The 25,927-nt window shown below is 45.6% G+C and overlaps 1 protein-coding gene across 3 annotated transcripts in view; it reads left to right on the top strand.

Moving 5' to 3' along the window:
* The window catches only part of Arnt2 (aryl hydrocarbon receptor nuclear translocator 2), a 175,434-nt gene extending 162,891 nt beyond the window's left edge, over nucleotides 1-12,543 (top strand). For all 3 annotated transcript variants that reach the window (XM_008853403.2, XM_008853404.3, XM_008853402.2), the window contains exons 18-19: nucleotides 6,557-6,693; nucleotides 8,496-12,543. In XM_008853403.2, the coding sequence (XP_008851625.1) occupies nucleotides 6,557-6,693; nucleotides 8,496-8,594 (236 nt within the window). In that variant the 3' untranslated portion in view covers nucleotides 8,595-12,543. The remainder of the gene's footprint in view (nucleotides 1-6,556; nucleotides 6,694-8,495) is intronic.
* The last annotated feature ends 13,384 nt before the right edge of the window (nucleotides 12,544-25,927 follow it).

Genomic DNA, 25,927 nt, shown 5'->3' with positions numbered 1-25,927 from the left:
GAGAAACCAGAAAAAATCAAAAATCAAAGAGGGTGGGCATTAACACTCTGTAGGGAATGGAGTCCATTTTTGCCCCATATCCCTCCCCCTCCCCCCCCCCCCCCCGCCGGGATCATCCGGGTAAGAATAAGTCTCTGGGGAAATTATTTTGGGTGTTAGGAGGGCACAGGAAAGAGCTACCACAGTGCCCTGTTCGAGTCCCATCTGGGTCATGTATCTGTCATATGGGCAGGTGCCTAGGAAGGTGTAAAGAAGAAAGAAATGGAAAAGGGAAGATTGGGATGTGTGAAAGAATGCCTATGGCACAGGAAAGCTCGGAGGCATGTGGGTCCCCCAAGGGACCTAGCTGCATTAGGGATTCTAAGCAGCCGTGCTGCACTGCCATCTTGGCTAGTCACTGGTTATTACCATCTTGACTAGTCACATAGTTGCCCTATACCTGTGGTGGGAGCAGCTCCACCATAACATGGGCTTATTCATATCAGAACATAAGTGCTCATGGGATGTGCGCATCTTACAGATTAAGCGTGGGCCGTTATTGGCAGCTGCCTCCCAATTTTACGTAAGGGCTTGGCACTTGCTGCCAATGTATACTCTTGTTCCCTCTGTATAAATTCTGCTAATATCCTGTAGGGGATGAGTTACTTTGGTTGGTGACAACCAAGGCCCCAAAGCTTACTGGGAATTGGGATAGCAGGATTCCCCCATTCTGGAAATACCTAAGTTGGCAGGGACTGTTTCTTAAAAGTTACCTTAATTGACAGAGGTCAAGTTTTACCTTTTTTTAATAAAAAGAAACTGAGGTTAACATAGGTGCAGCAAGAGCAAGTGACCTGAGGCATATAATTGAGAACACAGGACAGATTCTGTACCCAAGCATAGAAGTGCATCCAAGACAGAAGCTGTAGACAGGAATAGAGACTATGTTGGTCTCAACTCAAGTCCATGCTTGACACAATGAAGATGAAGGAAATCCAATTATATCTGAGAATACCAAAAAGTACCACCTGGATCTCATTTTTATTTCCCCTTGACTCCTAGATCCTTGTTTTACAAGCAGCTGATGGAACAAGAGCCTATGAAAGAGCTTGGAGGGATGGGGAAGTGTGCCCAGCAAGTATCTGAATGTCTGCTTTGGTAGAACATGGAGGAATTGGAAGGGAGAAAGTATGCCGCATCATGGAAGTCATAGCTCCATGGGATGATGGAGTGGGCTGAGACCAGAGGGTCTATGGCCCTCACCATTGGTGAACATTCAAGTTCCTCAGAAACTAAGTTGTTAAAAAACAGTCAACCCTGATTTAAAGCCTCATCTGCCTTATGTGGTACCTCCAGTCAGTTTGAAAAACAACTGCCTGCAGTCCTTGGGATCATAAACCCAACTGAGATCATGGCACAGAGGCCCAAGACAGTACCAGTGCCCTCCATTTTGGTCAGGAGTCTGTGTGCCAAATTCTGCTAGACTACTTGATTTATTTCTCTCTGTTGCCCTTTGACCCAGGGTCTCTGGCTCTGAGGGAATGGTAGTGATGATGAAGAGTAGTAGGCCCAGCACCAGGGGAGAAAAGAGGGTGTTAAACTTAGTGCCATTTGCATTCTGCCACGTGGCCATTGGCCACAGACACATGGAAAAACAACCCCCAAAGGAAAAGCACCACATGCTCTCCATGTCCAGCCTTTACCCCTAAGAGAGAGATCCTGGGAGATGTGAGGAAAGGGCCTTACAGTTCTCCTAGGAAGGCAGAGTAGCAAAGCAAGGACCTTATAGACCTGGGGCAAGACAGAAGATAAAGCCTTGAGATCAAATCTCCCCAAAAGGAATCTTAGCCAAAGAGCAGCCATTAGGGGTTTGAGCCACCAGAAAGAGCGTACCTGAGCCCTGTTGTGGTCACCTGTTATGCCCTCAGAGGAACTTATTTAAAGTCCCTTCATGGTTGCCATGTGTCACTGGGGAATCTGGGTTCCCTTTTTTGGGTTCTTAGAATCATTGATAAAAAGATTTTGAAGACTGACTAAGAAGGAAACTTGAGGATCATTTTGTTAGAATTTGAGAGAAAATGGCACTCCAGGCAAGCTGTAAATCCTGGCAGCTCCCAGAAGGGAGATGGAGAAGGAGACCAGAGAAAGCCATACCTTTGTTTAAGGTCAGTGATAGAGGTCTGCAAGCAGGGTCTTCAGAGAAACCGTGAGAAAATCCAGAGCGCTGGGGCAATCATGTTTAGGGTTTGAGCTGGTATTCAAAGAAGAAAGGGAAGAAAGGGCAAGTTATACCTTTTGAGTTAGAACTCAGAAAAGTAGGCAGACTTAGCAATGAAGATCTGGAAGGGGCTACATCAAGGCAGGGGCTTCTGGAGGCATACGTATATTATCTCATTAAGGGATAACTCTTCCTCCCATCTCCTTAGCATATCTTCAGGTGAATCAGCTTCCCTGAACACTGGTCCCCTGGCCAGGTAATTGACAGGACCAGTTGGATTAACTTTTAAGGGAAGGCACAATAGTATATAATGTTCTTATCTTTAAGGCAGCTCAGAATGTCAAGTCTCAACCCAAGGTCAGAGACAGAAGCCAGAATCCATTCTTTTGACCAGGAGGAGGTAGCTTTTCCTTAAGGGGCCTCAACAAAGCTCAGAGACTTCTACCTTTTCATATGATATTTTAAATCTATGAAGGGGCAACTGTGATGCCTCCCCATCTAGTCTTACAAGGGAAATGGGAGGTGGGGTCCAAAGGTGACTATGAGGGAGGAGTGCATGCTCTATGGCCTCCAAGCCTGTTAACGTGTGTCTAGATACCTTCACAGCAGAACACATCCTCAGCTAGCTAGGAATCCATAGCCAGATATCAGAGCAAGGAGCCTGGAAAAGCAACAGACCCATCCTTTCTTGTGCCTCCCGGCCCTCTGGAGCCAGTGTGGGGTTGAATGCTTACTATGCAGAGTTGCTGAACATCATTTAGGGAGGGCCAAGTGGCTGACACCAAGGGCAGCTAGCAAACAAGCTGCTTTTGAACAGGCTTCTGCAGCAGTGGGGCTCCACAGGCTGGCTTTGTAGGCAGAATCCGCCACTGAATGAGGAAGGGCCCTGTCTGGGTCTCAGCTCTCTATGAGCCCCATGCTGGTTTGTTCTGGTTCTCTGAAACCGTCCACAGCAGCTTTCCTATTTCAGGCCTGCTGAGTTCTCTTGAGCCATGCTGGTTTCCAAACACTTGTATTGGAATTTCCAATTGTAGTTTCACTTTCATGTTGACCCTAGTCACAACAAAAGCCTAGTCATGGGCTTCTTCATTCATCTTCTTAACAAGCTCAGCAAGGAAGTGACATATGGTCAGGGCCCAGGCAGTAGATGGAAACCAACCCAGTGATTTGAACAGGAAAATTGAAATAATTCTTAGTTAATCAAAGGTGGTACTGAGCATGGTAGTGCATGCTTATAATCCTAGCACTCAGGATGTGGAAGCAAGAAGATGGCAAGTTGGAGACCAGTCTAGGCCACATTACATGGTGAGAAAGACTTAATAGCAAACATGGGCTACAGCTTCTACTTCTAAGACCCAGGGAAAGTTTACAAGAAAAGAACAAGCAGTTGGAGGAACCGCCACCCTACCAAACCAGAGTTCAGCCTTGTTAAGGAAGATGTTGAGACACTGATGTAGGACTGCAGATAGGTTCTGTAGAAGCAGCTACAGGCTGACTTACAACCTCACTAGAGGAAACCAATGGGCCAGCATGGGTCTGCAGAAGCCACCTTCAGGGCGAAGAGCTCCCTTGTGTAGACTGTTCACAGGAAATCACGCAGGGTAATAGAGAGGCTTGCTGAAGAATGGGCACCACTGGACCTCCCTGACCCATGAGCAGGGGCTTGTTGCTTCCTCCGGTAGGCCTTAACTGTCTGCCTAGCACCCTTTCTTGACAGAGCCTAGCACTGCACCCATTGGCAGGGAAGTGTTCATGGATTCAGTTCCAGTATCTCGAAGAAGGGCAAAGAAGGATGGGTTTAGAACCCAGAGGCACAAAATGGTAATTATCAGGGGGTGTGCAACTTGAATCCCCAAAATCATCAGTCTCTTTTGTCTCAGCTGCCACTAGACATATCTGTTCACTGATATTATCATGTTTCCTGTAGAAATGTAGGAAGCCAAATATACAGATTGCTCAGAAAGGGAGGCATAAGATGCTGCAGCAGGCCAGGCATTCCCACCCTCCACCCTACCCCCCTGCTCTGAGTATGACTTATATATGGCCTGAGTCTCATAGCAGCCTACTTCCAGATGTGTGGCTTGGCAATTACCAAAAATGTCCACGCCTCCCATTTCACAACCGCTTTTCAATTTAGATTGTGGTAGTTTCAGCAACTCCATGATGACACAAGGCTGGTCAGGTAAAAACAGATCAAGTCAGGTCACAACAGAAGACACCAATGCCCCCAAAGTAAGACTCTTTTGGAAAGCTCTGGAGTTGCCTTTCCTCAGCAGAGTCTTATCTACCCAGCATGCCCCACCCAGTCAGACTGTCTATAAGGAGGAAAATGGAATTTTCCATTCCAAAAATGCCTGAAGCTTCTTCCACTGAGAAATAGGCAGCACAATTAGAGAAAGGGGAAAGAGGCAGAAATTCAATAATGTGAAATATTTGCAGATACAACCTCTTCCTCCCCCAAACTGTCCCTCAAACCTCAGCCCCTTGCATTTTTACCTGAAAATTTTGAGGCATTATAGGCATGCCTGATCCTCCTAATTGCAGTTGAAAGATGAACTCCCTGCCAGAGACACAAGGAGTCTGTGGTCCCCTGATCTGCCCAGCAGGCCTCTTTTATGTAGGAAGCAGCTGCTTCAGGGCCCTGGCCACTTCACCCACCAGGATTTCTCAGCTTTCACACTGACACTGGGTTAGTGCAGTCCCCTCTGGGGAAGGCTGTTTGTTTACTAAGGGTGTTTATCAGCCTTCTTGTTTCTACCTGTATCCTGCTGTTGGTGAGAATGAGATGTGTCTCAACATCACCAGCAATCCTCTCCACTGAGAACCATTAGGCTAAACCCAGCTGTAAAGAACCTCTGCACAGGACTTCAAGGGAATCTTTGGGCAATTTCCAGTCAGCTGAACCTCCCAGTGAAAATGTAACAGGCCTCAGTTATTCCACTTTGGGGTGTTAGTACAGTGTGAGGACACCATCTAAGAGGTGATACAAGTGCCACAGACAAAGTGAGAAATGCATAACTGAAACTAAGCCCAGGGGTTGCTTCTCCTAGGCCTTGAGATAGCCAAGAGTACACAGGGACCAGGTCAGTGAGATGATTCAGTGGGTAAGAGTGCTTGTTGTACAAGCCTGATGACCTAAGTTTGATCCCCAGCACCCATGATTTGAAGAAATGAACCAACCTCTGAGAGTTGTCTTCTGACCTCCATATGCACACCTGCACCACGTACACACACACACACACACACACACACACACACAGACACACATTGTACATGGACACAATAATAAATTTAATTTAAAAATAATAGGGAAAGTGAAAGACTGTGACAGCTGAGTACTGGCAGGTGACTAGGATGAGGGGTTAGGGTTACCAAGATATGAAGAAAGATTTGAGACTGGAGAAGCGGATGGAAGTCATGTCCAAGGGATCCTCGGCTGTCTGTGGGCCATGTGACTGCTCCAAGGTGCTTTCAGAGCCCTGAGGATCTGCGCATGGGTGAGGTGGGACTCAGAACACTGCAGAGACAGTAAGTTTGGAGGAAAGGTATGTGATGAGAGATGGTGTTGAGGGAGCAGGACCCCAAGATGGACTCAGTGGGAGGCGGGGGACGTTACTAAGAGAGTCCCTGCAGCAGACTATGAGGCAGGGAGATGGCTGCTGCAGGTATGAGGAATAACACATGAGGTTGTCCTCTGCACTCCAAGTGCATGATACATGCATGCAAACAAATACACACACACACACACACACACAGAGTCCTCTTTAGTTGAATCTTAAAATATTATAGACAAAATTCTCCTCATTCTTCTTGTTTTTTGCTTTCCCATTGGGTATGTATGGAGGAAACAAGTGGCTCTTATTTGTAAATAAACTTTCTGGTTCCCACAGAGAAACCACATCTTCTCTTCCAAAGCAACAGATGCTGAGAAATGCTAGACTTGTAATAACCATGAGTGGCTTTGGCTGGGTCACTGTGAAGGTAGCAGATGAGGTATGGGTTCTCAGGGAAGGAGTGGGTTCAGAGATCAACCTGTGGTTACAGGGACTGTGCTCTACAGATGTGCTCACAGTTCTCAGGCCCCCACTGAGGCACCTATGAGCAGTCACAGGGACACCTGGTCACATTGCAAAAGCCTTCCTCTCTGGCCAAGCACCTGAACTCCACCACAGAAGTCTTCACTGCCCCCCACCCCCTTATTCTCTGTTAGTGGAAGGAGGAAGCAGGAGAATCAACTCACATTCCATGGGTGGAACGTGCCTTTTGGGAGTGTGGAGCCCTTGGATGGCAGTGCTACTTAGGTGCCTAGAACCACAGAGTGGCTTTTAAAAGAACTGTCCTGTCCAACGGATCTTTCAGCTGAGAGTGGACAAAGTGGTGGGCAATTCCAGGGCCGGCCCTCAGAAGTCTGGTCACAGTGGCAGAGCCAGCACCATGGACAGCAGAGCGGTGAGCAGCACTCCCACCAGCAGCCCAGCCAGACTGAAGTGTTCCAGGTAAATCCAGCGAGCAGCGCCTTCTCGTAGGTGTAGGTACCTGCGCCTTCTCTCTGCTTCCTTATGCCCTCTCTGCACCACTGCCTGCCCTGCCTGGTAGCCAGCGGAAGATCTGGCCCAGCCCAAAATGGGGGAGCCCAGGAGTAGAAGGTCCTATCCTACCCAGCCAGAGCCTGTGGGTTCATGGGAGAGGCAGGGGTGGGGAGGCATCAGCTATCTAGCTGCATCCACACAGAGGAAGCTGCATTAGATCCCTGCCTGAATCCCACCTCAGGGTTGCTCAGAAGGCATGCATAGAGCCATAGGCAGTAGGGGGTTCACTCTGGGACAGGGGCCATAACTCCCCCTAAGTGGTACAGACCCTCAGGACTCACCCTGAGAAGTGTCCATGGCCTCCAAGAGCTGTGGGTACCTAGGGGCCTGACTGCCTTGGCCTATCTCTTCACTATGGCAACTAGGAAAAGGGATCCCCATCCTCAGACTCTCAGCCCATGGTAACTAGGGCTGGGTCTCAGGTCTTCTCTTTTTAGGCCTGGTGTTCATCAGTGAGGGTCCCAGGTTCCTTCCATCTTTCCATTACTGGAGACATGCTTTGCCCTTCCTGGTTCTTAGCACAGACCAGCCTCCCTGTGCTGATGGCAAGGACATGGCCCTGCCAATGGTTCAGGGTTCTGCCTTCCAGGTTTCCCTAGAAGTCTGTAAGTGCGGGTGTCAGCCCATTGATTCTCATCAGCTAGAGTGCATCTGCCCACCCCATCTCCTAGCAGCAGCCCAGGCTCCCCCTGTGGGGCCACAGAGCACTGCCTGTTTGCCCTGCAGAGCAAGGCTCCAGGCAAGAGCAAAGATATGGAGGCTCAAATTGAACTCTTCCTTCTCAAGGATCAGTGCTTCATTCATAGCCCCCTGCCCCCACCCCCACCCCACACACACTTTGCTCCCACCAGGCCAAGTGTCATCTTCACAGAGCCAGGTGTCACTCAGGGATCCACAGCATACTGTCCCCTTGCAAGTACAGAGAAGTGCCTTTTTCATGCCTCCCTGTGACCATTCTCCTTTCTCCCACTGTAAGGCCCAGCCCTTTGCCATTGAAAAGCCAAGCCCTGAAAGGCAGAATTTCCTTACAGTGGATCTTCAAGCTCACCCTGCTAAAAAGAATTCTTGATCAAATAAGTTTGTGAAACACCAGTTAAAGCAAGTTAGTCAGTTTCTTTCTTACAGGATTTATCAGAATCTTTATTATACCAGTAAAGACTCTGGATTTCTAGGCGGCAGGAAAGCTTGTCTTGTTTCCCAAACATATTTGTCCACAAAATTCTTTTCTCACCAACTGTCACATGGACTGGGAATTGGACAAGGCACAGTGAGACATTTACCCTAAGGAATTGCATCTCCTGAGTGTTTTCTGGTCAGGTCTAGCAAACTAAGGCTGGTTAAACAAAATAGCCAACCATCCACTCAAGGATGGATATACCCTGGTAGGCCACTGGGCCCAGGCCACAGAGATCTCTGTGCTCAGGCACCTGCCTGCTTGGCAGTCCATAGCTGTCCCATTTTGATCACTGCTGTGTGCCTTGCTTGACAGGCTGGATTCTTCCCATTCTCAGCCCTGGTTTAGCTTCAGACAAAGGTTGTTCTTGGTGATATTTACCTACCAGCATGACCACTCTCTAGAGAGCAGTTCCCAGGGGCTTGGGTATTGAGGACGGCTGAACCTTGGGGGTGAGGGGCAGGCCGGGCTCCAGGAAGTGAGCAGGCTCTGGGCAAGACCACTGATCCCTGGGGCTTTCTCTTCTTTTCTCTAGGACATGCTGCCCATGCCAGGGGACCCAACACAGGGGACTGGCAACTATAACATCGAGGACTTTGCTGACCTGGGCATGTTCCCACCGTTTTCTGAGTAGCTTCAGGCAGAGCAAGACTCCTACTGCCCCAATGCCACCCCTGTCATGGTGTAGACACCCCTGTGCAAAGGGGCCCCCTCACCCAGCTTGCCCTGCCGCAGGACCCCCAAATTCCCCTTACTTCCTGTTTCCCCGAGCATGGCACCGCTCGGCTCTAACCTGCAGCCCTAGCTTCTTGGGTTTGGGGATGTTTGTATTTATTGTGCTTTATCTGTGTGCTTGGAAGGGGTCTCTGGGCTCTTTAAATTCCATTGTGAATAATCTCTTAATGGACACTTCACACCCATTAAAAGCTCACTTGGTGTCCACAGAGGCTGGCAGCACCTGCAGGTCTGCCTGGTGCAGAAGCAGAGTTTCTATCTGCTTTCTCGCTGCTGCTGCCAGGGAAGGGAGGGTTCCAGGGTGAGAGTAAGAGACAGTGACCCCTGTGTTACAGGGAAACAGGGATATGGGTCTCACACCAGTAGCTTTCTTTGGTGGCCTGGGGCCAGGTGTGCTTTGTGCAATGAGAATCCAAGTTGTGTCCTGGTGGGTGTGCTGTGGCGTGTTGTCCTGTGTGGATAGTGAGTGTGAGAATCCAACCCACTCAGCTTCATTTTAAAGGGAGGCTCTGCTTAGGCCTGGGAGCTGGGCTGACAGGTCACCCCTCCAGCACTGTCCCCAGGTGTCAGGGCTAGGGACCTGCTTGTTTTATAACTCACTTCCTTAATCCCTGCCCCTGAAGCAGATGGCCTCCAGCTCTTAAAGGCTCTCACCCTTCCTCTTCATGGCTCAAGGCAGCACTCAGCCATCTCTCCCTAGACCTGAAGGAACTGTGTCCTGATTCCATGAAGGCCGCTGCATCCTCTCTGTTCTGTGGCAGAGCGGAACTCTTCCCTGCCCAGCACCTCCAGTAAGGCACACCCTGAGTTCATAGGAGTCCTCTGCACAGGGGCAGGATGCCATCCTCCCCATGTTTCTTCCCACCTCTGCTTAGTACTCTGGAGGGAAGGTAGGGCACACTCCCAGCATAGGAGGGCTCTGAACTGCTTTTCCCTGGGTCGCCTGAGCCTTCTGTCCTCAACAGGGCAGGAGGGCCAGGGCTCTTCAGGAGGGACACATCCAGGTCTGCAAGATGGAGGACTCAGCCCCTGTCACACTCTCACTGGAGTCCTGAATTCCTCAGTGATGTCAAAGCAGGAGTTTGAGCTGACTTCTAGAAGCACCTGCCTAGCTGAACTCTGAGCCCAGAGTCCTTGCATCACTCACATTTGAGATGATTTAGGACTCTGTCCAGTTTTCGTGTTCCACTGCCTCCTCCCATATGTGCACTGAGTGAGGGCTCCCAGCTTCCCTTCATTTGTCCCCTTACCTCAGGTGTCTCATCACCGTGCCTCAGCCCACTGAGAAGTCACAGGGCTACCTTGGGCAGGCCTGGGGTGGGGTAGTCCTCCAGCATCCCTTTGGGAATCCCTTGTCAGTACTTACTGATGCAAGCTCTCAGAACAGTCCTACCTTGCTGCTTGGCTTCTGGGGGACTGGGAGCATGGTGGGTTCCAGGCTGTTTGAGGGTATGTACAGTAAGGACCTGGGAGAGCACCATTCCATTCAGAGCTGTGAACTGAGCTTCAGCCTTGCCTGCCATCCATGGAGTGCCAGTGTTTTTCTATAGGACTCACCAGCAAATGCTGCCGGGATCAGCAGAATGCCCTTGGTGGCAGCCCACCCTGTGTTATCCCTGGCCTTAGTAAACTAAATTCTAGCTCCAGAGGTATTAAAGCAGCTTTAAGCCATTCTGTGGAGAGTGGTGACATGATCCATGGAGCCCCGAAATAGGCCTCCTCTGTGTGCTGCCCAGAGCTGCCTCTGTCCCTAGCAGCCTGGAGCTGGCCCCAGGCAGGGAGCATAATAAATTCCAAAAAAGAAAAAGGCACAAAGATAGCTTTGGGATCAAAGAATGTTTTTCAATGAAATGAAAATAGGCTTTATATGGTCTTTAGTTTGTGGGTTCAGTGGTGTTTGGGGTTGTGTGTTTGGTCTTGCCACTTGTTTTTCAGAGAGAGTTTGGGGACTTTTCTTAGGTGTGCACCACACGTGAACACATGAGCTGTCATGCTTCCCGGGGTCCAGGGCCCTGAAGGCTACAGAAGAAATAGAAGAGAATTCTTCTTGAAACCACCTTGAGTCTCTCTAAAATAGTGTAGGGTATGAACAATTAAGTCCTTGGTCCTGGGGGAGGAGATTCACAGGAAATTGCCAAACAGAGCAGCAAGCACCCTGGCTACATAACCCCTCTTCCCTCCCAGCCTTGTCCAGGCAGTCTGGCAGGGCTTGGGACATGGGGGTTGGGCTGGCTTGAGTTCTGGGTCTTTTCTATCCCCTTGGCTTCTTGGTTGTGATTCCAATAAGCCATGTGTGACTCATAAGAAAATAGACAAGAGGAGATGGAGAAACCATGGCAGGAGAATCCCACCCCCAAGGGCTTCTCTCACCAAGAATTCTTGAAACTCACCAGGGTCAGAATCAAAAGCTTACAGGATTCGGTTATCCTGGTTTTCAAAAGAACTTCCTGTGGCTGTCCTTCTCGGCTGAGGAGGCCAGCACTCTGGGCTTTCAGGCCATGTCCAGCCTGGTACATATGCTGGTGACTGTCTCAGCAGAATAGGAATGGGGCAAGGCCTGTTGGCATCCTGCATCTTAGTGCCTCTCCTCTGAAATCCATCTGGCTCCTTTTAGGCCAAGCAAGGGAAAGAAGCCCATGTAGGAGCCACCTGAGTCATTGACAAGGACACAAAGGCCACACAAGGGCTAGCCAGAAACTGTCACAGAAGCCAGGATGGTTCTAGAGCCCTGCCCATAAGCCACTCCACCCTGCTTGTGTTTCAGCTGGGGTTCAGGGAGTGAGCAAGCCAATGTATACAGCCCCATCCTTCTCCACCTTCCAACACACCCAGCTCCACCCTTTTTATGTCATAGTGATTGTTGCAGGAAGTAGAGGTCAGATGGGCGATGGAACTCACAGTGAGGAGCACACATCTCCCATGTCATTAGAAGTACAGTGCACCCACCAGGTTAACCCCACTGGCAGATAGATGTCCGTGCTCCTGCCAGCTCCAGGCTGGAAACCAGGCAGGCCTGGGAAGTGGATGCTGGACTCTCCTCCTGCAACACAGTCCAGCCAATGAGCTCCACTAAGACAATGGTCACAACCCTGTGAACTCACCTGTTCTGTGACAGCTACAGCCTGTCACACAAACAGGATAAGCTAGTTGCTAGCCACCAGTGACAAGGCAGAATAGAGGCCCTCTTTGTATGCGGTCATGAGTTCCTATGTCCTAACTTGCCAGTCTGTTCTCTGCTCCCTTACCAAGTTGATGCTCACCTGACATACCACCATTGGGGAGGCTGAAGCAGGAAGGGTCATCAGCTCAAGAGTTCGAGACCTGCCTGGGAAACATAGGAAGTGCATATATATATAATCTTTATCTCCGAGTAACTTCGCTACATTCCATATGCTGAGGAGCCACCAGCCCCCTGGATGCCTTCTACCTCCACTGCATGGAGTCTGGGGCAGGGTGAGGAGGCAGCACACAAGGGCATGGGCACAATTCCACACCTGGCATGTCCTGTCTTATGCCCTGAGCTGGTTTAATCGGGCAGCCTGCAAAGCCTTATGTATACTGACCATAGCAAAATGGAGCTTTCAGGGGCCATGCAGGGGTCAGCAGCTTGCTTTGTCTAATCATCTATTTCCTTAAAGAAAAAACATTTCACAAGCAGGCTTCCATGGACAGCAAGCACTTACTCATCTCTCAGCCTTTCTTCTTATGAATGTGAACTGTGCCGTGGGTAAATCATTTGTATTTCTTGAATGTTCTGTATGACTAACAGTTATTAAGTCACTGGGTATATGTATAACTAATGTAACTGCCTTTAAAATTTTCATTACAATAAAGATGACTGCACTGAACAGTGTGTGGTTTAGACCAGCTTGGTAATTGGTCGACTCGCAGCAACTTGCACGCCTGCCCCTAGTAATCTGGGACACATCACACTGCAACTCTTTCAGCCAGTGAGAAATGTACAGTATTGGCCTGCTAAAGAGATGTGCTTTGCAGGTTCTAGCTACTTAGGACAGAAAAGGAAACTATGTAAGGACAGGCTTTCTAGAAGTTTCTCTGCAAATGCTGTTTTTGTTAGTCATTGCAGATCTCTGATATGTTGTTACTTCTCCTAGATTATAGAAAACTGGGATTTGGAGAAGGGAAATGACCTTAACAACACACTGGGAGAAATGACAGAACCAAGATTTGATCTCAAGTCTCATTTGGGCTCATATATACATATATATACATACATATGTGTGTGTCAATAATATATATAATTGAATATAATAGTACATAATATAACACGTATATAATATAAATAATATATTACTCTTAAAACAATCTGTTATTTGTTTAAACCCTGCCAAAGTTAAGTTTGTCTTTTGATACACTCATTCCTCTAAGAACACAAAGTCTAACTTTTCTGTTTTCTCTGTTGAAAGAGAACCATTTGGGTTTTAGCAAAATGGCAGGCTGAAACCACTTGGAGATCTAGCGTTACTGTTGAATACAGTAAGCTGGGCATATTTAAAGACATAGGAGAAAATTTTATAACCTTGAGTTGAGCATGAACTTCTTAGATGCTACACCAAAAATAGGTCCCACCATAAACGAGCAAGCTGGAGTTCACAAACACTAAAGGCATTTACTTTTCAAAAGACCTAAAAAGAATGAATAATAAACTGCTTAGAAGAAAGTAGCCTTGTATCATACATTCGAGAAGAACATATATCCAGAAAATGTAAAGAATTCCTACAACTTATGACAGAAAGCAGTACAAAATTGGCAAAAATATCTGAATATTGAATACCTATGTTTTACCCCAGAATTCATGCACAGATGTGGCACACACCTGTAGTCCCAGCTACAGGGAAGGTTGAGGCAAGAGGTTCACCTAAGTTCAGGAGTTCCAGACTATCCTGGGCAACACAACGAGAGCCTATCAAATACATGCATACACACACACACACACACACACACACACACACACACAGCAGATAAGCACATGAAATCCACCATTAATATCTTTTGTTACCAGAGAAATGTCCTTCAGTATAGATCCATCCACTGGAACCTGTTAACCTACCAAAAGAGTCACAGCTTTAAAAGAGACTTTCTTCATCACTTGATTTGTAATAGTAGAAAATTATCTTTACTTTGGTAGAAAATGAATAAACTGTGATTTAGTCACACAAAGGAATATTTTGAAACACTTAAAAATAACTTTGTTATAACATGCAAAATTTCAAAACTATAATGTCTCGTGTACATGTTGTACATAGCTTTATGACTCAAACCATTACCATGTGTTTCCGAGCGGGTAGATATATGGTTAAAGGAAGAAATACGCACTCATAGATGTGGCCCTGGACAATGTGTAGCCTTAGAGAAGACTGAGGAGGTGTGGTGGCTTAATTTTTTAAAACAGGAAAGTAGGAAGGGAAAGGAAAAGAGGAAGGAGAGAGGGAAAGAGGGTCAGGAGGAAGGATGGGGAAGAGAGAAAAATGGAAGGAATTAATAAAAAGAAAAGGAAAGACACTCAGCAATCTTAGACATGCAGGCAATGTATATAAAAACTGCACTGAAATTCTTTTCACCCCAGTCAGAATGGCTATCAGCAAGAAAACAAACACTGGAGAGGATGCGGGGAAAGAGGAGCCCTCATACACTGCTGGTGAGATTGTCAACTGGTACAGCCTCTATGGAAGTCAGTATGGAGTTTCCATATGACCCACTTATACCACGTCTAAGTATGTATCCCAAATCAGTCAGCATAGCACAAAGATACTTCCCACATCAATTAACCTAACCAAGATAATCCCCCACAGACATGGCAGAGTGAGATGAAAATAAGCCGTCTGTCACTCATTTATCTGGAAGTTCTGAAATAGCTGCTGAGGGGTTACAGTAGAGAAGCCTGTGCTGTGCAACAAGCCTGCTCCCTCTCTGCACAACCTCATGAATGGGAAGGTGGGGTGATCACAGAGCAGAAACACAGCAAATAAAAGCCAGGTTCTTGTCATGGGCTGTGCTGACATGGGCAACATTCCTTCAGTCATCTATACAATAAGCAATGAACAAAAGAATACTCTTTACATAGGTACACCAGTAATAATTATCTTTCTCATTCTACCCATAATATATAGCCATTGTTTTTAAAGTTTAGAGTATAGAAAACTATTAAGTATAAAAATGTCGGGGGAGGGGGCCAGAGAGATAGCTCAGTGGGTAAGAGCACTGGCTGCTCTTGCAGAGGACCAGGGTTCAGTTACCAGCACCCACATGGCAGCTAACAACTGTGTGTAACTCCAGTTCCAAAGGATCCAATGCCCTTCTCATCTCCTCAGGTATTGCTCAGAATGAGTGCACTTGCATACATTCAGGCAATACACTCATACACACAAAATAAAAATAATAAAAAAATTTTAAGAACAAAATGTGAACACAGTGACATGCACTTGTAATTCCAGTGCTAGGAAGATGGAGACAAGCAGGTCCCTGGGGCTCATTGGCCAACCAGTCTAGTCAAATAGATGAACTCTAGATTAAGTGAGAGACCCAGTCTCAAAAAAAAAGAAAAAAAAGATAGATGACTCTTGAGGAATGACATCCAGGATATGGAGACCGCAGATCTCCACATTCCCATGCACACATATGCACATGTACCTGCACACCCATGAACACATACACACAATTTTGTGTCCCAGTTCATACCAGTAAGCCTGTGAGATAGATGACTCTTGAGGAATGACATCCAGGATATGGAGACCGCAGATCTCCACATTCCCATGCACACATATGCACATGTACCTGCACACCCATGAACACATACACACACACAATTTTGTGTCCCAATTCATACCAGTAAGCCTGTACAGGGGGAGAGAAAGGGGTCAAGCTGAAGGGTGAGGGAACACTGATAGCTCAGAATTCAGAGTGGGGAACAAAGCTGTACGAAGGAGCAATAGGTGTTGCCATGGTGCTACTCAAGACCTTACCACTTCCCATCCTCATCTTCCACTGAGAAAATGGAAGTGTGTCCTCAGTTTCCATGTGGAAGCTTACTTCTGCTGCTCACTTTCTCAAACATGTTGTCTCAGTAGACACTTGTATGACACCTACCACCTGCCAGGCTTGGTGCTGGGATTAAGTTAACATAAGGGAGACCTAGACTTCGGGACCATAAGAAGTCCCCCATTCTAGGGGAAGAGACACAAGCAAACAGAACATGGCTTTTTGGAACATGCTAAGAGTTTAGAAAGAAGATACCCAGTAAGTGTGTCCAGGAAACGCCGAGGTGCTCATGAGGTGATTAGCACAATTTAATCACTGGGTCTTAGAATGAAATGTCCTCGCTGGGCTCACAGCTGCTGGGCTCAACTCTCTTCCAGACATCACTTAAAGCATTCCCATCTCAAATCTCATGACCCTTATAAATCATGACATAGGTACAACCTCCCATCAGGACACTAGATTAAAATGTCTGGCATGTAGTTTGCCTCTGGTTCTATAGCCACAACTTCCCAGCTTCCAATTCTTCCCACATACTTTGTTGAGGGTCAAATATGTATGTCAATGTTTTTAAGCAGTTTGGTGCTGATGAGGCCGGGAACACAGTGCACCATCATGATCTATCAGCGTGTGCGCACTGTCTTCACTGACTCCCTAAGGGCAGAAGACATTTCTATTCATTTTTCTCGTGGAATCTCTACATCCTTAAATGGTTGCCATGTTTATTCTGCTGCCATGTTTGGACTTAAGCTGGGTCCACAGACCTGAGCCACATTATTAGTGATGTAAGTGACAATGCCACATAGGAATTACTAGAAACCTTTGTGCTCACTCAGGCCTCAGCAACTCTTCTGGGAGGTGTGGTTTGAGGGCTCCCTGTGGAAAAGTCCACAGAGCTACCTGGTCAGCAAGGAGCCAGGACCCCAAGAACCAAGTAGATGCTAAAGCTGAAAATCATACTAGGTCCACTTTCCATAAGAGAGGGGTCCATTGGAGACTCACAGGTTCTCAGTCTTCAGGTAAGGGAGCAGGGAGACATCTGTCTAAGCCTGTCTGCTACCACAGAAAGAGGGACCAGCATCCCCTTGAAGCAGGACAGAAGAAAGAGATGATTACACATGGTGTTTAGGGGTCTTTTGATGAAGGCTGCCTCTGGAATTTGTTTCATGAGCACAACATACTTCACAGACTTCAGTCTGTCTCTTGTACCCCTAAATGATCAGGAACTCATTGCACTCTGGGCCAGCCCACTGTTCCTTATGGTTCATGACTAGAATGAGGTCACAGTACCGGTGGCACACTGACTGGTGGTTTCCAGGTCGGTCTCAGTTGCCCTAACTCCATGCTGGCTATAATTGAGTAATCTTGGATTTTTATTCCTGTCTGATTCAAGCTGTGTTGTGGAAACTGAGAGCTGCGATGGACACATTGCTGCCATTTGTGGTAAAAATGGGCAGAACTCAAGAGACAAGCTGGGAGGTGATGACAGAAGGCCAAGACCAGAAAGATGCAGGACACAAGCATTTCAACTTGGGGTTCCTGGGAATTTTCCCCTAATTTTATTGTGAGATCTGTCCAGATGACTATTTTTTGGTGTGTATGGTGGGGGAGGGGAAATAAGGTCATGTTAAGAGGAGACTGAGGGTGGTATTTCATCTGAACTGAATCTTCAGTGTCAGTGAAGATTCTAGAAGAGTAGCATACAAGGAAGAACTTAAAAAGTGGGAAAAGAGGTGATTCCTATCTGTGCCAAGGGCAGCTGTGGGGTCCTGGGGCCAGCTGATGGAGAGATGGTACATCCCAGGCAGATAGCCTGAAGATGAAGAAATGGAAGAAGCAGAAGATCTGACTAGGTAGCTACAGCCAAGATGGAAATGCTGGTCCTCATCGTGTCCTGGACCCAAGGGAACCACAGATCTGAGACCCAAGTGACCTTGCCCTCAGTATGATAGTGGGCATAGGGCCACAGGGTTGAGAGCACAGCCTGGCTGAGTCACCAGAGGTCCTGGTGCCTCCTGCTGGCCTTTTGGAGAGAACACATCAGCCCCTTGGGTTATTTTCATACCTACCATCTTTGTGTTTTCTTTCAAAACAAGCCTGTGTCAAAGCACCGTCCTCACACTGCAGGTTCCTGCTTTGCCAAAACACACAGATCTGTGTTCCAAAGACTTTATGTCCCATCAAACAGCCCTTTAATGATGCTCAAGAGAGCTGAGGCATCAACAGCTTAGCTTCTCCAGTGAGGCACCTCTGTGTCATGCCTCATCTCCACAGTGTCCCTGTGAGATTGAGATCCTTTCCCTCTGTGGCAACTTGACCTCGCTTAGTCTTTCTAGTTTTCAGCCCACTTCCTGGGTAAGGCGTCCTACACCACTGGGGTTGCAGTAAGCTGTCCCTAGCCTCTTCTCAGTTTCACAGCTTCTGTGGAATTGTGGGCTGGAGGTAGTGGGAGACGGAAGTGCCACATCTCTTCCGGTTTTTCCTGGAACACCTCCCTCAAAAAGCTACTTTTACACACATATTGGATAGATTCCACTTCTGAAGAAGCCAAACTCTCAGTATCACTGTCACAAACCACAGCAACACGGAGAACAAGAGCCTGGAAACATTTGCATGTTAATTATTCTTTCCAAAAAAAATTTAAGAAAGAGTTTTAAACGCCAGTGACAATTTGGCTGGAGAGATAGTAAAATGTTTTCCTTGCAAGCAAGAGGACATGAGCTACAAGCCAGAATTCATATGAAAATAAGCTTGGCGTGAGGACACATGCTTGTAACGACAGAGCTGGGGAGGCAGAGACAGGCAGAGACTTCCTGGGGCTCTCCAGCCGCTAGCCAACATAACCTAATTGATAAGTTTGGGGCCAGTGAAAAACCCTATCTCAAACTCAAAATAGGTGGATGTGGAGAGAAGGCTGAGGAAATGGCTCGATAGGTAAAGTGCTGCCTGCACAAGCATGAGGTCCTGAGTGTGGATTCCCAACACCCACGTACAAGCCAGGCATGGAGACACATGCCTATAATCCCAGTGCTGGGGAAGAGGAGAGTGGATACTGATGGATCCCTGAAGCTCATTGGTCATTCAACCTGCCTGGATGGCTGAACTTTGGGTTCAGTGAAAGACTCTATCTCAAAAAATAAAGGTGGAGAGAACTTGAAGACTTCTAACAGTGATCTCTGGCATCCACAACCCATGTGCACACACATGCCTACACCCACACTAAAAAGATACATACACACACACAACACCATACACACAAAAAAAGTTAAAGGAAATTTTAAAGGTGGAACAACACTTGAAGAATGATATCCAAGCTCGTCCTCTGACTTCCATACACGTGTGCACACATACCCTCACAAAAGCATGCATACACAAATGCTATGAACACAAGTAAATCTTTCCTTTTCAAGAAAAATGACTATTTCTGTACTACTTTGATATTGTAGATATGGACAGGACTTTGTCCTCAAAGAAGCATATTTTTTCCAGAGACTGAGAAGAGAAGCCTTTCTTTGTTTACCTGGGGCTTTCCACTGTTAGCAGCAAAAGTCCCATGTTCCAGGAAAAGCCGTTAGTCCTGGGAAAGCTAGGACATTTGGTCACTGGACCCAGGACCCCAAGATTTGTTGGCAGGGAAGGCAGGGCCTTAGAGAAGAGGAAGTAGACAGGATTTTGCAAGACCACAGAAAGCTGGAGCTGGCATGAATTTCAGTGACAGCCGAGACTGTATTCTCAGATGTAGAAAGAGTTCCAGAAGTTCAAAAGAACTGTGTTTTCTTTCCTAAAAACCTTAGCAAGAGAGGATAACTCGGGGCTGGGGAGATGGCTCAGTGGGTAAAGAGCTTGTGAGGACTGGAGTGCAGATCTCCAGATCTTCAGAACCCACAAAAATGCAGGGAGAACATGGCTAGTCTGCAAACCCAGACCTCAGGAGGCAGAGAAGGAATCCTCAGAGTAAGTGCACTAACTAGATTAGTCAGATTGGCAATCTCCAGATTCAATGAGAGATCCAAGATGGAGAGCAGTTAAAGAAGACACTCAGTATTAATCTCCAGCCTCCACACACACACATGCACACACATGTGAACATGCATATGCACATGCACTCATACAACACACGAGAGAGAGAGAGAGAGAGAGAGAGAGAGAAATCTTCACTCAGCCAAAACCACTTAGATGTATAAGATCAAGCATCAGACCCACAAAGGACCCCACCTACAAGGAACTGAGGAGTCACCACTAGACATGTTGAAAATGACTTTTACACCTTGACCTAGAGAAGCCCAACTGGGTCAAAGGTACATGTTCTGTCTGAGTCCACACCACATAGGGAGGGCAACTGAGAGAGCCTGACTTGATAATTCTGCCCATGAAGGAATAACCAAAACTTTGAGGCTAGACTTATAAAGACAGCAAATCCTTTTCTTCCCTGAGGAAAACAAATACAAGGTCCTTAGTGGGCCTAGGTATACACCCAAAGTACTCTAAGTCAACATGCCACAGAGGTAGTGCACATCCATGTTTATTACTACGTGATTCAAAATAGTCAGACTATGGAACATGCCTGGATAAATGGATAAAGAATCCGTGATACATACACAGTTTTATTCAGTGGAAAAGAACAAAATTATGTCATTTGGAGGGAAATGGATAGAACCAGATATCATCATGTTAAAATAAGCCAGTCTCAGAAAGATAAGTATTGCGTGTTTTTCTCATATGCAGAATCTAGATTTAAATACACATATAAATACATTTATATTTTTGTATGTTACATGAAAGTAAAGGGTAATTTTAAAATATATTTTTAATAATTCTTTGAGAATTTCATATACATATGCAATATATTTTGATCATTTTCCCTACACATACTCCTCTCCCCCAACTCCTCCAGATCTACCTGCCAGAGGCCACACCCTTAAATCTGACTCTCCCTCCTCTAGAAGCCATCAACTGTCAACAGCTCCTCAGGTAAGGATGGTGGGCTCATGAACCCGTCCCTTCTGCATGCTGGGATATTGACTGGCTTGATCTTGTGCAGTCAAACACAGTTCCTGTGAGTCCACAAGTGCAGGGTTCTGTCATGTCTAGAAGACACTGCTCTGATCTGACCCTTTCTGACCTCTGACTCTTACCATCTTTCCACCTTCTCATCTGAAATGTATATGTTTAGGATTGTAATATCCTCTTGATGCATTGTTCCTTTATTGGGTATAAAATGTCCTTCATCTCTTCTTACTAGTTTTGGTCTGAAGTCCATTTTGTCAAATATTAGAATAGCTAATGTCTGCTTTTATCTTTGCTTTCATTGCTTGGAGTATCGTTCTCCGTCCTTTTACCCTAAAGTGGTGTCTATCATGGACAGTGAGGTATGTTTCTTGGAAGCAGCAAAAATATGGATATTGTTTTCTAATCCAATCTGTCAGTCTGTGTCTCTTTATTAGGGAACTGAGATCATCAATATTAAGAGTTGCTATTGAAAGTTGTGTATTAATTCCTGTCATTTTGGTGTTTTGTGATGGTTTCTTCATTTTCTTTTAATTTCTGGAATTATCAATCCCTGTGCCTTTTTTGGAGGTCTATTTTTCTCTTCATACACAAGTATTCCTTCCATTATCCTCTGTAGAGCTGATTTAGTGATCATAAATTCCCTTAATTCATTTTTATCATGAAAAGTTTTTTTCTCCTTTGACTATGACTGATAGTTTTGCAGGGTACAGTAGTCTGGACTGGCATCTATGGTGTTTCAGAACTTATAAAACATCAGTCCAAGCTCTTCTGGCTTTTCGTTTCTCCATTGAAAAATTATCTTATTTCTATGGTCCCTGCCTTTATGTGTGGCTTGGTCTTTCTGTCTAGTAGCTTTCATTTATCCTTTCCTTGTTTTGTACATTTAGTGTTTTGACTATTACATGATATAGGGAATTTTTCTGGCCTTGTCTCTTTGGTGTCCTTTGTGCCTCTTGAACCTTGATAGGCATCTCTTTACTTAGGTTTAAAAATTCTCTTCCTATGATTGTTGAAAATATTTTCTGTGCCTTTGGTCTGAGTTTCTTCTCCTTCTTCAGACTTACAATTTTACATTTGGTCTTTTTATAGTGTTCCATGGTTCCTAAATGTTCCATTCAAGAGTGGTTTCTTTTTTTAAGATCTAGCAATTTTTTTTGAGTGACCCAATTCTACCTTCTCCTCAAGCCTTGACATTATCTCCTCCACATCATCCATTCTCTTAGCACTGTTCTCTCCTCCACATCATCCATTCTCTTGGTGACATTTTCTCCTCCACATCATCCATTCTAGTAGCTCATTTCCACTGGACTTTTTATTAGACTTACTGAATTTTTCATTTCAAGTTTTATTTCAGTTTGGCTTTTCTTCAAAACTTTTCTTTATTGAATTCTATTTTCAGCTCTATTTTGAGCTGTTTATTTAATTCAGCTATATTTGTAGCCTTCCTTCTGGCATTTGTTCATATTTTCTTTTAGTTTCTTGAACATATTCATAATTGCTGTTTTAAAATTATTGTCTTCTGTGTCAGCTAAGCTGCTTTTCTCAGAGAACATTACTATGGAAGTACTAATTTTCGAAAGAGACATATTGTCTTGGTTACTTGTGTTTCTGTGGTGGGGCCTGGCACCTGGCACTAGGCCATTGGTAGTGTTTCTTGTTATGGGTATCTGACCCACCTTTATTAAGTGGGTGTTTGGATCTCTGTTTGACTGTTAACCCAACTTGTAGGACCCAACTTATAGGAATAGTGCTTTGAGTTCAGTCATGGGGCCACCCAGTGTTGATGGGAATAGAGTATCCGAGGTGACCTCACTTCAGTTAGAGCTAAGTGCAGCTTCTGAGCACAGGAGCAAACATTCTGTAGAGCTAGAAGGGTCTCACTGCAGATCCTCAGAAGTCTACGGAAGGCTCATAGGGTTCTGCAGGTGTTCTCAAAGTGTCAGGGCCTGAAATCATAGCAGGAGTGGACAGTGCTATCTGGAGGAGGTGTGCAGGATATGTGGTCCTCAAGAGTTGGGGGTAGAATGCCAGGAGGGACTCAGGACATGTAGTGCTCAGATGTTGGGGATGGAGTTGTGGCAGGAGTGGGGGTCTTTATGTGGAGGAGGAGCTCAAGGCACATGTCATCAGTCGGTGGGGGGGTGGGGTCCCTATCTGGAGATGGTGTGTAGGGCACTCAGCCTTCAGGTGGCAGGGTGGAGTCATAGGAGGGGTGGAAGTAGCTACCTGGAGTGGCCCACAGGGTGCGAAGTCCTCTGCCTCTGGACTTTTTATTTGACAACCTATGGCATCTTGGAGTAGCATTATCCCTTGTGTAGGGTAACTCCAATTGAACTCTTTTATATGAGATATAATCTTTATATGAAGATTATAAAATAAGTTTCCACGTAGCTTTTTCAAATATCCGTAGTGTCACTTACCCACTTCCTCTGACCCCTCACCCTACCCTCTCACCCTTCTCCCCACTTAAACCTCATTCCCCATTATTCCCCTTCTCCAAGAAGGAGTACTTTTACGGAGCAAGAAGACTTAAAGTGGTGGTGGGGGTGTCAATAATTTAGTGAAGGAAAAACAGATACAAAATATGTCCATATAAATGGACTCAAAGACAAAAATCACATGATCCTTTCAGGAGATGCAGAAAAAACATTTGATGAAGTCCAACATCACTTTACGATAAGAACCATAAGAACCAGGAATACAAAGAACATACCTCAACATAATAAACGCATGATAGAGTGTAACCATGTCTAGTCATCCCAAGAAATATCTGAAGCACATAGCAGCTCCAAAACATTGGATGCTGGATAATCAAATTGACCAGCATGTTTGCTTCTCATCCATTCACTGGTCACAAGCTGAGAGAATGTCTGCCTCTCATCATTTCCTGAAGAACCAACTTAAGTATGCCTTGAATGGCCACAAAGTGAAAAAAGATTTGCATGCAGTGCTTCATTAAGATTGATGGCAAAGTCAGAACTCACAGAAACTACCCTGCTGGGTTTATGGATGTCACCAGCATTGACAAAACTGGAGAGAACTTCTGTCCAATCTAAGAGGCTGTGGTGACCCCACCAGATGGACTTTGCTGTTTGTTCATCATGTTACTCCCGATGAGGCCATGTACAAGTTGTGCAAAGTAAGAATAAGCTGAACCATTCTTGCATCTTTAGAATGAGGCTAACTTGATCAGGGTGAGTGATCTTTCCGCTGTATTGCTAAATTCAATTTGCAAGTATTTTATTTTTTGATTCACCAGGGAGATGGGTCTATAATGTTCTTTTTAATATGCCTTTATTTGATTTTGGTACAGGGAAATACTGGCTTCATAATAAGTTTCCCTTTCTATTTTATGGACTAGCTTGAGAAATGTTGATGTTCTTTATTCATTGATTGTGTGTGTGTGTGTGTGTGTGTGTGTGTGTATTTCATACAGAACATCCCAAACAATCTTACCCATCTTTATACCCGCATCCCAAATGGCACCCTCCCATAGCCTCCCCCCACCACTGGAGCCCATATACTCTGTCATCCCTGTTACTGTCCACTGTGTTACCAGTGCCCCCAAGCCATTACCCAGTGCTAGTCCATCTGCTTAATCTAGTCAGCCTATCGAGAGTTCCTTGTTTTAGGAAGATCAGCTCTTCTTCATCTAGAAGCAATCAGTTGCCAACATTCCTGCCAACATTCCTTTAGATAAGATTGGGGTCTGCTGTTCATTTTCCAATTCCTATGCTGGGTTACTGTCTGGGAGTCTCTTGGACCACCCTGGTCAATAACTCAAAGGAAGGTATCTCTTGTCTGGCATTGTTTCTTGTTATGTAACCTTTAGCTATACACATGGACTCTTAAAGAATTATACTGATCACTTTAATCTTTGGTTATACTTTCCTTTTGGGTGTTTAAGACCATACAGTTGGCCCAAATTAACCAGTTTATTTTTACTCTTAAGGTCATTTGAAGATCTGTTCCTCAAAAGTCGCATGGGCTTGGGAGGAGCCCCTGGCTCCTTTCTTTTACCAGTTCCAACTATGTGAAGATAAGTCAAAGATCCCACTCAACCGTGGCTGGCTTAACTTGGAAGCATGGAGGAAATGTTTCCTCTGTGTTGACCCTCCTCTTTGTAGACTGACAGTGGCTCAAGTCCATCTGATGAGGTCTCCAGAGCCTCTTTGGTCAAGAGGGCAGGTGACTCACCACAGTTATAGGACATTTTGAGAGATGCTCCATAGTCCCATGGAACTTAGTCGACATTGGAGGGCAAAAGGCAAAAACTGTCCCTTAAGTCCCTCTGACCAGATTAGTATAGACCTCAAAATATGGCTGTTAAACATCCAAGAAGGTTAGTTCCACCAGTCTGGCACTTTTAATTACCATGCACTACATAGATAAAGCTTGGGCAAAAGCCAAACATTCTCTGATAAACCCTGATGAGACATATACTATGTTCCTTGAGCTAGTTGTATGTATAATTTGTCAGTAGGTTGTTGGACTAATATGATTCCATTTTTTAAAAAAAACTAGCTAGGCATTATTTATCTCTCTCATTGTCTAACCCTTCCACCATGTTTCCCCATTTTTCCCATTTCTCCCTTAATAATACCCTTCTCTTTTGGTCTCTCCTCTCTGAGCTCCTTCTTTCCCTTTATCCCCAAGATTCCTCATATAACCTCCCCCCCCATTAAAATAACCCCATTTTAATCCCTATCTCCCTTATTAACACCTGTTTCCTACTGTTCTCTTTCAGGTTCTTTCTTTTTCTTTACCACTCTGATTCCTTTTCATTATCCTGGTCTCTGTAGTTATGTCTGGATGCATCATCACTTACAAGGATTTGGTGCTATGATCCACATATGAGGGAGAACATACATAATTGTTTTTCTGAGTCTGTGTTACTTCACTTAGTATAAGCTTCTAATTCCATCCATTTGTCTGAAAATTTCACGATTTCATTTTTCTCTACCACTGAGTCAAACTTCATTGTGTAAATGTATCACATTTTCATTATCAACCCATCAGTTGAGGGACACTTACGTTGTTTCCATTATGCCAAGGAGTGGTATAACTGGGTCAAATGGTAGGTTCATTTGCAGTTTGTTAAGAATTCTCCACACTGCTTTCCATATGGGTTGCACAAATTTGCAATCCCGCCAACAGTGGATGAGCATTCCCCTTTCCCCACATCCTCTCCAACATTTGGTATCATTTGTTCTCTTGATCTTAGCC

Source organism: Nannospalax galili, unplaced genomic scaffold (assembly GCF_000622305.1).
Source record: "Nannospalax galili isolate Female #2095 unplaced genomic scaffold, S.galili_v1.0 scaffold627, whole genome shotgun sequence".
Classification (NCBI taxonomy): Eukaryota; Metazoa; Chordata; class Mammalia; order Rodentia; family Spalacidae; genus Nannospalax; species Nannospalax galili.
Note: the sequence above shows the minus strand (reverse complement) of the source record. Positions and strands in the feature narration are given on the sequence as shown.